Here is a 14,882-nt window from a genome sequence, read left to right on the forward strand (position 1 = left end):
CTTCAATCTAGCTCTTTCTATACTCGATAGGTCTTCTAAGCACAACATCTCAAAGAAACGAGAGCTTTAAATGATACACTGGACCAGATGGATTTCACAGATATCTACAGAACTTTACATCCAAATGAAACTGAATACACATTATTCTCAAGTGCACATGGAACTTTCTCCAGAATAGACCAAATACTGGGTCACAAATCGGGTCTTAACCGATACCAAAAGATTGGGATCGTCCCCTGTGTATTCTCCGACCATAATGCCTTGAAATTAGATATAAATCACAACAAGAAGTTTGGAAGGACTTCAAACATGTGGAGGTTAAGGACCATCCTGCTAAAAGATGAAAGAGTGAACCAGGAAATTAAGGAACAATTAAAAAGATTCATGGAAACTAATGAGAATGAAGATACAACCGTTCAAAATCTATGGGATGCAGTAAAAGCAGTCCTGAGAGGGGTATACATCGCAATACAAGCATCCATTCAAAAACTGGAAAGAACTCAAATACAAAACCTAACCCTACACCTAAAGGAGGTAGAGAAGAAACAGCAGATAGATCCTACACCCAGCAGAAGAAGAGAGTTAATAAAGATTCGAGCAGAACTCAGCGAAATCGAGACCAGAAGAACTATGGAACAGGTCAACAAAACTGGGTGTTGGTTCTTTGAAAGAATTAATAAGATAGATAACCCATCAGCCAGCCTTATTAAAAAGAAGAGAGAGAAGACTCAAATTAATAAAATCATGAATGAGAAAGGAGAGATCACTACCAACACCAAGGAAATACAAAGATTTTAAAAACATATTATGAACAGCTATACGCCAATAAATTAGGCAATCTAGAAGAAATGGACGCATTCCTGGAAAGCCACAAACTACCAAAACTGGAACAGGAAGAAACAGAAAACCTGAACAGGCCAATAACCAGAGAGGTAATTGAAGCAGTCATCAAAAACCTCCCAAGACACAAGAGTCAAGGGCCAGATGGCTTCCCAGAGGAATTCTACCAAACGTTTAAAGAAGAAACCATACCTATTCTACTAAAGCTGTTTGGAAAGATAAAAAGAGATGGAGTACTTCCAAATTCATTCTATGAGGCCAGCATCACCTTAATTCCAAAACCAGACAAAGACCCCATCAAAAAGGAGAATTATAGAACAATATTCCTGATGAACACAGATGCAAAAATTCTCCACAAGATACTAGCCAATAGGGTCCAATGATACATTAAGAAAATTATTCACCATGACCAAGTAGGATTTATCCCCGGGACACAAAGCTGGTTCAACCCTCGTAAAACAATCAATATGATTCATCGTATCAGCAAGAGAAAAACCAAGAACTATATGATCCTCTCATTAGATGCAGAGAAAGCATTTGACAGAATACAGAATCCATTCCTGATCAAAACTCTTCAGAGTGTAGGGATAGAGGGAACATTCCTCAACATCTTAAAAGCCATCTACGAAAAGCCCACAGCAAATATCATTCTCAATGGGGAAGCACTGGGAGCCTTTCCCCTAAATTCAGGAACAAGACAGGGATGTACACTCTCACCACTGCTATTCAACATAGTACTGGAAGTCCTAGCCTCAGCAATCAGAAAACAAAAAGACATTAAAGGCATTAGAATTGGCAAAGAAGAAGTCAAACTCTCCCTCTTCGCCGATGACATGATATTCTACGTAGAAAACCAAAAGCCTCCACCCCAAGATTGCTAGAACTCATACAGCAATTTGGCAGCGTGGCAGGATACGAAATCAATGGCATTTCTAGACACTAACAATGAGACTGAGGAAAGAGAAATTAAGGAGTCAGTCCCATTTACAATTGGACCCAAAAGCATAAGATACCTAGGAATAAACGTAACCAAAGAGGTAAAGGATCTATACCCTAAAAACTATAGAACACTTCTGAAAGAAATCGAGGAAGACATAAAGAGATGGAAAAATATTCCATGCTCGTGGATTGGCAGAATTAATATTGTTAAAATGTCAATATTACGCATGGCAATTTACACATATAATGCAATCCCTATCAAAATACCATGGACTTTCTCCTGAGAGTTATAACAAATTATTTTAAGATTTGTGTGAAATCAGAAAAGACCCCGAATAGCCAGGGGAATTTTATTTTATTTTATTTTATTTTATTTTATTTTATTTTATTTTATTTTATTTTATTTTATTTTTAATTTTTTTTATTTATTTATGATAGAGAGAGAGAGAGACAGGCAGAGACACAGACAGAGGGAGAAGCAGGCTCCATGCACCAGGAGCCCGACGTGGGACTGGATCCCGGGTCCCCAGGATCGCGCCCTCGGCCAAAGACAGGCACCAAACCGCCGCGCCACCCAGGGATCCCAGCCAGGCGGATTTTAAAAAAGAAAACCATAGCGGGGGGCATCACAATGCCAAATTTCAGGTTGTACTACAAAGCTGTGGTCATCAAGACAGTGTGGTACTGGCACAAAAACAGACACATAGATCAAGGGAACAGAATAGAGAATCCAGAAGTGGACCCTGAACTTTATGGTCAACTAATATTCGATAAAGGAGGAAAGACTATCCATTGGAAGAAAGACAGTCTCTTCAATAAATGGTGTTGGGAAAATTGGACATCCACATGCAGAAGAATGAAACTAGTCCACTCTCTTTCACCATACACAAAGATAAACTCAAAATGGATGAGAGATCTAAATGTGAGAAAAGATTCCATCAAAATCCTAGAGGAGAACACAGGCAACACTTGGTCACAGTAATTTCTTGCAAGATACATCCACAAAGGCAAAAGAAACAAAAGCAAAAATGAACTATTAGGACTTCATCAAGATAAGAATCTTTTGCACAGCAAAGGATACAGTCAACAAAACTCAAAGACAACCTACAGAATGGGAGAAGATATTTGCTAATGACGTATCAGATAAAGGGCTAGTTTCCAAAATCTATAAAGAACTTATTAAACTCAACACCAAAGAAACAAACAATCCAATCATGAAATGGGCAAAAGACATGAAGAGAAATCTCACAGAGGAAGACATGGACATGGCCAACAAGCACATGAGAAAATGCTCCACATCACCGGCCATCAGGGAAATACAAATCAAAACCACAATGAGATATCACCTCACACCAGTGAGAATGGGGAAAATTAACAAGGCAGGAAACCACAAATGTTGGAGAGGATGCGGAGAAAAGGGAACCCTCTTACACTGTTGGTGGGAATGTGAACTGGTGCAGCCACTCTGGAAAACTGTGTGGAGGTTCCTCAAAGAGTTAAAAATAGACCTGCCCTATGACCCAGCAATTGCACTGCTGGGGATTTACCCCAAAGATTCAGATGCAATGAAACGCCGGGAGACCTGCACCCCAATGTTTCTAGCAGCAATGTCCACAATAGCCAAACTGTGGAAGGAGCTTCGGTGTCCATCGAAAGATGAATGGATAAAGAAGATGTGGTTTATGTATACAATGGAATATTCCTCAGCCATTAGAAACGAGAAATACCCACCATTTGCTTCAACGTGGATGGAAGTGGAGGGTATTATGCTGAGTGAAGTAAGTCAATCGGAGAAGGACAGTGTATGTTCTCATTCATTTGGGGAATATAAATAATAGTGAAAGGGAATATAAGGGACAGGAGAAGAAATGTGTGGGAAATATCAGAAAGGGAGACAGAACATAAAGACTCCTAACTGTGGGAAACGAACTAGGATGGTGGAAGGGGAGGAGGGCGGAGGGTAGGGGGGAATGGGTGACAGGCACTGAGGGGGACACTTGATGGGATGAGCACTGGGTGTTTTTCTGTATGTTGGTAAATTGAACACCAATAAAAATTAATTTATTTATAAAAAAAAAAGTTAAGGGATCCCTGGGTGGCGCAGCGGTTTGGCGCCTGCCTTTGGCCCAGGGCGCGATCCTGGAGACCCGGGATCGAATCCCACATCAGGCTCCCAGTGCATGGAGCCTGCTTCTCCCTCTGCCTGTGTCTCTGCCTCTCTCTCTCTCTCTCTCTCTGTGACTATAATAAATAAATAAATAAATAAATAAATTAAAAGTTTAAAAAAAATAAAAAAAAATAAAAAAAGTTAAAAATAGACCTGCCCTATGACCCAGCAATTGCACTGCTGGGGATTTTCCCCAAAGATACAGACGCAGTGAAACGCTGGAATACCTGCACCCCAATGTTTATAGTAGCAATATCCACAATAGCCAAACTGTGGAGGGAGCCTCAGTGTCCATGGAAAGATGAATGGATAAAGAAGATGTGGTCTATGTATACAATGGAATATTACTCAGCCATTAGAAACGACAAATACCCACCATTTGCTTCAACGTGGATGGAACTGGAGGGTATTATGCTGAGTGAAATAAGTCAATCGGAGAAGAACAAACACTATATGGTCTCATTCATTTGGGGAATATAAAAATTAGTGAAAGGGAATAAAGGGGAAAGGAGAGAAAATGAGTGGGAAATATCAGAAAGGGAGACAGAACATGAGAGACCCCTAACTCTGGGAAACAAACTAGGAGTGGTGGAAGGGGCCGTGGGCAGTGTGTGGGTGTGACTGGGTGACGGGCACTGAGGGGCCACTTGATGGGATGAGCACTGGGTGTTATTCTGTATGTTGACAAATTGAACACCATTAAAAAATAAATTTATTTTAAAAAAAAAAGAAAAAAAGGTTTTGGCAAGGGTGCGGAGAAAGGGATTTCTCTTCCACTGTTGGTTGGAATCCAAACATGTAGCCACTCTAGAGAACAATCTAGAGGTTCCTCAAAATGTTAATAAAAGAACTACCCTATGATCCAGCAATTGCACTACTAGGTATTTACAAAAAAAAAAAAAAAGAAAAATAAATATTTGAATGGGCACATGCTCCCCAATACTTACAGCAACATTATCAACAATAGTCAAACAATGGAGAGAGCCTATATAATATTATTCAGCCCTCACAAAGAGTGAAATATTACCATTTGCAATGATGTGGACCATCATTCAGATGTATGTATTATGAATGTATTATGCTAAGTGAAATAAGTCAGAGAAAATCATATGCCATATGATTTCACTCATATGTGGAATTTAAGAAAGAAACAATGGCACCTGAGTGGCACAGTCTGTTAAGTGTCTGGCTCTTGGTTTTGGCTCAGGTCATACTCTCAAAGTCCTGGAATTGAGCCCCACATTGGGCTTTGTGCTGAGCATGGAGTCGACTTAAGATTGTCTCTCTTGGGGGATCCCTGGATGGCTCAGCAGTTTCGTGCCTGCCTTCGGATCAGGGTGTGATCCTGGAGACCCGGGATCAAGTCCCATGTCGGGCTCCCTGCATGGGGCCTGCTTCTCCCTCTGCCTGTGTCTCTGCCTCTCTCCCTCTCTCTGTGTCTCTCATGAATAAATAAATAAAATCTTTAAAAAAAAAGAATGTCTCTCTCCTTCTGTCCCTTCAACATGTGCTGCCTTTCTAAATTAAACAAATAAAATCTTTTATAAAAAAGAAAGAAAGAAAAAGAAAGAAAGAAAGAAAGAAAGAAAGAAAGAAAGAAAGAAAGAAAAGAAAGAAGAAAGAAAGAAAGGAAAGAAAGAAAAGAAAGAAGAAAACAGATGACCATATGGGAAGGGGGAAAGAAAAAAAAAGGAGAGTGGGAAACAGACTCTTAATGATAGAGAAGCCTCTTAATGATAGAGAACAAACTAAGGGTTACTTGAGGGAGGTGGATGAGGGATGGACTAGATGGGTGATAGGTATAAAGATGGCACTTGCAATGAGCAGTGGGTGTTGTATGTAAGTGTCTAATCACTGAATTCTACTCCAGAAACCAATATTGCATTGTATGTTAACTAACATTTAAATTTAAAAAGATAATTTTTAAATTATATTTTTTCTTTGTTTCTAGTCAGTATTTATCTGGATCAAAATTGAAGTCTGTTTTTGTTTTACGTTTCTCTTTGTATATCTCACATATAGTATTTGAGTACTATTTCACAGAAATATCATGTTATTACTTATTTAAAGAAAACAATCTCAGGGGCACCTGAGTGGCTGGCTCAGTGGGTTAAGCATCCAACTCTTGATTTCAGCTGAGGTCATGATCTCAGTGTTGTGAAATTGAGCCCCATGTGGGGCTCTGTGCTCAGCAGGGAGTCTGCTTGAGATTGTCCCTCTCTTTCCCTCTGCTATTCCCTTTGCTCACCCTCTCTCACCCTCTTTCTCTCTTAAAAAGGAAACAATTTTAAATATTTTTATACATGTTGTAATTTTCTAATGATTATACCTTGCCTTATTTTTCTTTATTAATTTTTGCTTTTGATATATAATGTTGCCTAAAAGTAAATGTTTTATACTCTAAATCAATGAATTGCTTTTCTCAGCTATTATTGAACTGTAGTCAGAAACTGGTTTTGAGAGGCACCTGGGTGGCTTCCCTGGGTGGTTGAGCATCTATCTGCCTTTGGCTCAGGGAGTGACCCAGGGGCCTGGGATCAAGTCCTGCATTGGGCTCCTTATCAGAAGCCTGCTTCTCCCTCTGCCTATGTCTCTGCTTCTCTCTCTCCATGTCTCTCATGAATAAATAAATAAAATCTTTAAAGAGGAAAAAAAGAAATTGGTTTTGAAATATGTTTAAGCCTTTTATATAGTGTATGCAGCTCTCATAAAATAATGAATGAACAATTTAACAGTCCTGTATATATTTGTTACCCATCATTGCATTCCCCTCTGATTATTTTTGTAATAAAAAGCACTTGTAATTAATTTCAGACTGATAAAGTATACTGTCTTGTTTCTGTTCCTCTTTTGTTCCAATTATATGACCAATACAGAGATGGTAATGCAACAGCGATTTAATGAATATTTGTAGTGTGAGTAAATAAACCAAAGAGTAGTAAACCATAGAAGATATAATTAACAAATTGCTTTATTCAGTTATTGAGGACCACTTTAAAATAGCCTACCAAAAACACTTAATATGTTATCTCAGTTCATTACTGAAAACAAGGGAAGAATGTTTTTCATTTTCTCTATTTCTGTAACATTTGGGAACTGATAGTTAATTACCTGCATGAATAGATCCCCAGGGACTTTCTGAGAATCCCAGTCCCCTCTGTGTTCATACTAAATGTATAGTATGTTCATACCTTTTCTGCCTATCTCTTAATGTCTACATGAGGCCATATATTTAACTGAGCAGCCACTAAAAATGAGGGAGCCTAAGATAAGATCTCAAGGTAGGAAGGTCCACAGGTGACTCGGTAGCAGGCTAATGTTTGCCCAATTCTGCCACTAATCTGCTTTCCAACCAGGTAATTCCATTTTTGGGATCCAACAGCTAGAATATAAAGAAGTAAAAGAGTCAGAGTTACATAAAGCAGAAGGCATAATATTTCCCTGGGTGTGAAGACAATCGATGCTAATTTCTGTGGAGTTTTATGGAAAAATATGTATTTTAAGATGCACATATCATAATTGTGCTCTGTTCATCATTAATTCATGCTGTATATGTACTGTATATTTACTATATATATATATAATGCTGTATATTTACTAATTTGTATGTCAAAACACACAAGTAACATTGTTTCCATGATTGTTTCTTCATGGTGTTTCATTTATCATACTGGAATGGTGAATTTCTTAAAATTGCTTATATTGAAAAAGGCAGAAAGTATTAAGAAGTGGATTGTTTAGTAAAATATATTTCAAAAGAACTCTAGTGTTTATTTTGTGTTTAGGTATTTATATATGCTAACAAGAAAAAGGCTAAGCTTTAGGAAAGCTATGGCATAGTTCAAACTAAAATCTACATAATTAGCTACTTAATAAATACTACTGAATGACACCAGTAAAAGTTTCCTGTGTCATAATTTTGAAAATATACCAGAGATAGAGGGAGTGAGCATGAGTGACAGAATGTTTTCCTCCAGATTGGTTAAATTTTGGTCATATCAATAACAATGGAATAAACTGCTGCCTACCATAATGATAGCAGAGTTCTCTGAAAATACAAGCAGCAAATGGGTGTCTTGGTGGCTCAGTCAGTTAAGAATCAAACTCTTGGTTTTGGCTCAGGTCACATTCCCAGTATTTTTAAATCAGGCTTGGTGCTGAGCAGGGAGGCCACTGGAGATTCCCGCCCTCTCCCCTTCTGTGCTATCCCCCACTCCTGTGTGTTCTCACTCTCTCTCTCTCAAATAAAGATAATCTTTAAAAACTTTTTTTAAATGAAAATGTAAGCAGCAAAATTGATTTTAATATTTAATTTAAATAAATAATTAATTTAAATTGATTTAAAGGTTTAATTGATGTAAACATCTAATTTATTAAATGAAACTGTTAAATAACTAGGCAATTGTGTGGGTAAAGATTTACCTAAACTATGAACAATGCCAATGTAGAAAATATCATGAAAAATTATTTAAGATTTGAAAAATGAAAAAAAATGCATACTTCTGAGGAGAAAAGGAAATTGACCCTATTAAAAGATCCTTTAAAGTTGAATCTAATGACAAATCATAAGCTAAAATTCTGCACTAAGAATCTCTTAAATATTAATTTAAAAACATTAATTCATCAAATTTTAAAATGACAAAAATTTTTTGTGAAGACTTTGCAAACAACTTGTAAATACCAAACCACACATTATCACAAAAATGCAAATTAAATCCACAATAGGTCCCCATTATTACTTGCTAAATTATAAAGAGAAAAAAATAGAGGATTATCAGTGGCAATGTGAGTAAAATAACTAACTACTGCCATCTGGGGGTCCATCTGGTTAATCTTTGATGGGAAGCAACCTGACTGCATGAATCAGAAAAGGATACGATTATTTTAATTAAAAAATGTAAGCACAGAAGCAAGGAATTGTTTACAGAGATAATCATCTCAGTGTTTTTTAGATTATTAAAATTTTGGAAGAAATTTACATTTAAAATAATAGCAAAATGTTTATAATTTCTATTACTAAGGCAAAATATTAAAAGGTTTGTATTAAAAAGTTATCTTCTAAAAAAAATAAAAAATAAATTAAAAAAATAAAAAGTTATCTTCTAAAGTATTCAAAGTTATGCGAATATATACATGATTATACTATGTAGAGAAATATTGTTATATACAGTGTGACTCTTTTCTGTATCTGATTTTATACACTACATCAATCAATATGTTATTAAACTATGTATTGAAAATAAGAAACCAAATTTGTATAGTATATATTATATTGATGGGAGGATGAGAGTTGCCTTCATTTCTTTTCTGTTTCATAAATATCTTAAGTCATATTACATTGTTTTTGAAATGCATTCAATGAATGGAAAAGACAATTTTTACAAACATAAGTCAACATAAGTTTATCAGAAAACAGTACATAATACCATCAATCTGATTTTTTTTTTTTTTTTTTTTTGCATAAGGAAAAACTGAACCCTGGTCACTTCAAAAACAATTGAACGACTTGAACATTCTTATCCAAATGCCACAGTTTAATGCAACATTGCATTCTTAAGTGAAGATAAATTGATAAAATAGAACTGCAGAAACAGAGAACTAAAGAGATGGAGGCGATACAGTCTGATGGAAGAAAACAGGCATTTTGTATTTAACTCAGGGTGCTTTGCAGAGAAAAAAAGGGATATCAGTTCGGGGTATGATCATGAGAACTTTGAATGCAGAAGGTGAGTTTGCGACATCTAACATTTGCAGTGCACAGGACCTAGACCTCCCAGTCCATGCTGGAGCTCTTAGAGCTGACAATTCCTGCACCCAGCCACCTGTTCTCCTTATTCCCCTAGAGTGAAATAATCTTCCTTTGGGTCTTCAATCTTCCACTGATACCCTGACTTATAATACCCTGATTTCCTCCCTTTTTCATGGTAGTTATTATCAGAAATAGTTGAATCCTTATAATTTGCTCATTTATTCACTTTCTTTTCACATTCATTGAACTGTAAGTTTTTTCTTATCAGTTTCAGAGGCGGAGGTCAGTGATTCATCAGTTGCATATAACACCCAGTGCTCCTCACCTCACATGCCCTCCTTACTGCCCATCACCCCATTACCCGATCCTCCAACCCCCTCTCCTCCAGCAACCCCCAGTGTGTTTCCTAGAGTTCAGACAGAACTGTAAGTTTGGTAAATCAAAGATTTCATCTCTGTGTTCACAGTATATTCCCTCAGTATCATTCAGTGTGTGGCACAGGATAGGTATTCAATAAATATCTCTGAAGCTGCTATTTAATAAAATCAGTCTCAAAAAAAAAAATAAAAGGAAAAAAACTGGAATCTGCCTGCCATAGTGTTTTGATTTTTGCATTGGTTGCTCACTTTCGAATTTAAATTTTTACTATATGCAAACTCTGTTTCTTTCACCAAAGGGTATCTTTTTGCATCCTATGTGTCTTACATTCTTGATTTTTTCCTGAACTATTCTTCAGTTTTTCAAATATATAAAATTAATATTAAAGAAAAATTTTCCTAAATCATACTCTGCAGGTTTGTACTCTTTAGATAATGGTAATGCACCATCTTTCTCTCCTGCCCATGAAACAAAATTTTAAAATAATCAAATTTCATAATTTTGTTACTTTGATTTATTTACATCTTTTAGTTATAGTTTTTGGAAATTTATTTATTATTCCCTACTTATTACTGAAGAAAACTAATAAGAAAAGTTTACAGGGTGGTAATTATATAGCATTTATACAGCAATTAGAGTGCTTTCTGTTCTCCTAGTTTATAATGTTGTGTTTTTATCTCAAAGGGACAAGTACTGTTATAACATTATCCCCATTAATCTGGGCCCAAATTCTCTGAGATGAGAGTTACTATAACTATTACTAAGATAAGAATAGTGTCAGAATTTTAAACTTGTTTACTTAAAGTAACTAGAGTTAATTTAGTTAAGGTTAAGCAACCAGGTATTTCCAACCTAACATTGCTTCATTTAAAAACTAGTGTGTTTCCAAAAGTAATAAAAACTAATAACAAAATTAAAAATTAAAATAAATAAAAACTGGTATGTTACCTATCCCAAGGTGGCTTTTTTTTCCAAAGTGGCTCTTCAGACATTCAGAGGATGATTTATGTTCAAAGTTTCACTGGTTAGTGTCTGTATTTAGAGCACAAGGTCTTTGTTCCTAGGATAATCTCCATATCTCCTGTTCTTACTAACATCACCAAATAATGCAAATTAAACCCAAGCAATACTGGGGACTACTTTGTATGCAACATTTTATTCCAAATATTCTGAAGAGATACTGTATATGTGGCTAAAAAGAAAATCTGGGAAGAACATGAATATGATCTATGGTAATCACATAAGGGTATATATTGGGAGAGTTGTGAGTATAACCCAAAGAGAAATCCGCAGGGTAGTATTGATGCATGGCCATCAAGTGCAATGGTCAAAAAAGAATTCTTGAGACTTTTATGATGCAAATGGTGCTTTTATCATAGCATGTGGACAGGATTTGTGAGCAGAAAGAATTGCATTTGTGATTGTGAGAAGAGAATGCTTATATACCTTTAAGTTTGTGGATGGAGCAGGAGTAGAGATAAGGTAAGTTTCTAAGGAATTTCTATATGGTGAAAATATTCTACAGGACCTTGGAGGTCTGACAATTAATAAGGTTGCTTTTAGTCTTTAATGAAATATCAACATTGAGGCAGCCAAGAGTCCCTTGAAGAATGTCATAGTGTGAATGCCTCAGGTATTTATCAGCAAGCTGTAAGTAATTTTAGCTACATTTTGTTGCGCCCCAAATTGTGAATCCGAGAAACCACCGAGGAGCCCACACCAAAGCAAACACACGAGGGTTTATTTACAAGCTCGAGCTTGGTCCAAGTGTACCAGACACAGCAAAGCAGGGACTTGGACCCCGAGGTGGGTTTCAGCTTAGTTTTAAGGGCTGGTCTCGGGGACCTCCAGAAGAGCTGGAGCAATTCTTCAGGTTCTGTTTACATTTTGATATAGGGCCTTCAAGGGCATTGAGCTCTGTTCTTATTTTAATAGGGGCTTCCTGCCACTGGCTTGGGCTCTGTTCTCATTCTAATAGGGGCTTCCTGCCCTTGGCTTGGGCTTTTTTTTTTATTCTAATATGGGGCTTTCTAGGACATTAAGCTGTAAGCTGTTTTCTTCCTGTAACTGAAGTAAGGTAAAGTTCAGTTCAGCTCTTATTCACGGGAGTCTGGGATGGCTGCACTTGTGATAACGCTGAACGTAAAGTGGAATGGCCTTAATTTTCTCTGCCTCCACGCATTTGTCTTGCCTTTGTTCTCTTCATCAGTATCTTACAAATATCCTTTTTGTATAAAAGCCACAACATTATGGAAGAGAGACTGTATAATATTGCTGATTATATATAGGAAAGCACATATATGTTCTATGGCCCAAAACCCCCTGGAAAACTAATAATGCTTGTAGTACAGCTTTCTTTAAAAATTCATTCACAAAATCTTACTTACAATTATGTCCCCACCCTAATGCCCAAAGCACTAGGAATTACAAACAACAGTTTCCAAGTTGGCTTTATACTTCTGGGCTTCTCTGAATGGCCCCATCTAGAAATGATTCTCTTCTGGATTGTGATCATCTTATACACCATGATCATCCTCTCCAACTCAACCATTATCTTGCTCTCTTATGTGGACCCTCATCTCTACACCCCCATGTACTTCTTTCTTAGCAATCTTTCTTTCTTGGATCTCTGCTTCACTACAACTGCTGTGCCCCAGATGTTGTACAATTTGTGGGGGCCAGACAAGAGCATCACCTACACAGGCTGTGTCATCCAACTCTCTGTGTTGCTCTGTCTTGGTGCCACAGAAGGTGTCATGTTGGTGGTGATGGCCTTTGATCGCTATGTAGCTATTTGTCAGCCCCTGCACTATACAATCATCATGCATCATCAGTTCTGTTGGAAGCTGGTGCTCATAGCCTGGATGTCTGGATTGATGGAATCTGTGACCCAATCTCCCATCACATTCCAACTTTCTTTATACACCCACCACCATTTGGATGATTTTATTTGTGAAGTTCCTGCTTTCATACGCCTGGCATGTGGAAATACCTCTGCCATTGAATGGCAAATGACCATCTCTGCTGACCTTTTCACCATTGTGCCAATGGGGTTGATCCTGACTTCTTATGGCTACATAGCTCAAGCCTTAGGTAAAATCCAATCCAAGGATGGAAGGCAGAAGGCCATTGCCACCTGTTCGTCTCATCTCACTGTGGTCCTCATGTTTTATGGGACAGTGGCCATGGTTTATACAGATCCTAAGAATGACTTTGCTTCAAATTATGGCAAGTTATTCACTTTCTTCTACACTTTAGTCACACCATTGTTGAACCCTCTCATCTATACCCTAAGGAACAAAGAAGTGAAGGATGCTCTGCAAAGACTCCTGAGGAAGGGGATGTGTAAATGGAAAAAGTAGAAATTGATCTTTTGAACAAAAAAAAAAGTTGAAAATCATGATGTTCACATGCTCTCCATTAGAGATGCTTTGAATCATTATTTTACAAAAGAGTAATTTTAATATGAAGGCTTTTTTCATATTAAAATTTCATATTTTTTCATATTCATTTGTGACTTATCCTTTATTCCTATGATTTTATGTGTCATTTTGTTTTAAAAAAAAAATCTGTACAGAAACAATGCCAGCTTTTTACATATAAGTAACTCAGAATATCTTTGCCTAGGAAGAGACACTATTCTCAGAGTTAACATTTAAAGCAACATAAGCACCATGAACTAGACAGCTTTAGAAATATAATAAATCATCTGTAATATGTTTTTTAGGAGTATAAAGGACTGTTTATTATGGATTGATTTATGTAGACTTGAATGGAATAAAATTTCCCTGGAGCTTCTCTTGGTCTCTACTACACATACAATGTTTCCTTTTTAAATTTAACTCTTAATAACAACTGGAGTATAAGAAAAGTTATGCTAGTTTCAGATATTGTGTTATTTTCTCCCTTTTTTTGGAATTTTCACAAGATGAAGCCATGATAGAGAAGTGCCATGGAGACACATGTATTCAGAGGAGATCTCTTATTCCATGAGACACATATATCATTGAATGTCATCCATACTTAAATTAATCTCCACTTGATTACAAATAAGGTAACCAGTCAAAAGTATTTATGTATCTGCAAAATTAATAATATTTAATATTTTTAAATTAATAACATTTGAAAATTATACAAATCAGTATAAAAATTGTCTCATGGTTTCTCTGTTATCTTCTTTGTTATGAAATTATACAAAAATAACTTTGCCTATGTCTAATTAATATTTTTCCAGTGAAACTGAAAACTGAGATGTTAAAGAGTAGTCCTGGAAGTTTCCATTAACATTTGCTGAAATATTCTAAAATACCATAGAGTTTGTAATATATATCTATTCTCTGATTTATCATAGGATCTTCGGGGTTGTTATCAAATATCATTATCATGAATTAATTAAGCTAGAGGTCTGTGTGTGACATTGATGGAAAAACCTATAGAAAACAGATGGCTTAGAGCTAGAAGCTAAAATTAATTTTTACAAGAGACCCTTATAAAGGGTTATATTAACATATTAACAATGTGTATGAGGATACCAAGGTAAAAACAACAGATTGTCAATGCCTTAAAAACATAGGTTTATTTCTTAAACATTTAAAGTCCAAATTGGGTGCACATGACCTTCTGGGGCAGCGTCTTTTACTTGTTATCTGACATTCCAAGTTGATTTGTCCTTAGGATGTCTCCATTTTTACATGTGTTCCCAAGACAGAAGACATGACTGGAGGATGAAGTTCTGATTACTAAATACTTCCTCTCAGAGGTTCTTTGTATCACTCCCTCTCATATTTCCTGGGCTATAACAAGGCATAT

The 14,882-nt window shown here is 36.4% G+C and overlaps 1 protein-coding gene across 1 annotated transcript; it reads left to right on the plus strand.

Annotated features, from left to right (window-relative positions):
- Positions 1–12,478: 12,478 nt before the first annotated feature.
- Positions 12,479–13,435, plus strand: LOC112928992 (olfactory receptor 2H1-like). Its single transcript, XM_026010884.2, has one exon. It carries the CDS (start codon positions 12,479–12,481, stop codon positions 13,433–13,435), a length of 957 nt encoding a protein of 318 aa, XP_025866669.2.
- Positions 13,436–14,882: the final 1,447 nt, after the last annotated feature.

The sequence above is a fragment of the Vulpes vulpes genome, chromosome 7 (genome assembly GCF_048418805.1).
Source record: "Vulpes vulpes isolate BD-2025 chromosome 7, VulVul3, whole genome shotgun sequence".
Lineage (NCBI taxonomy): Eukaryota > Metazoa > Chordata > Mammalia > Carnivora > Canidae > Vulpes > Vulpes vulpes.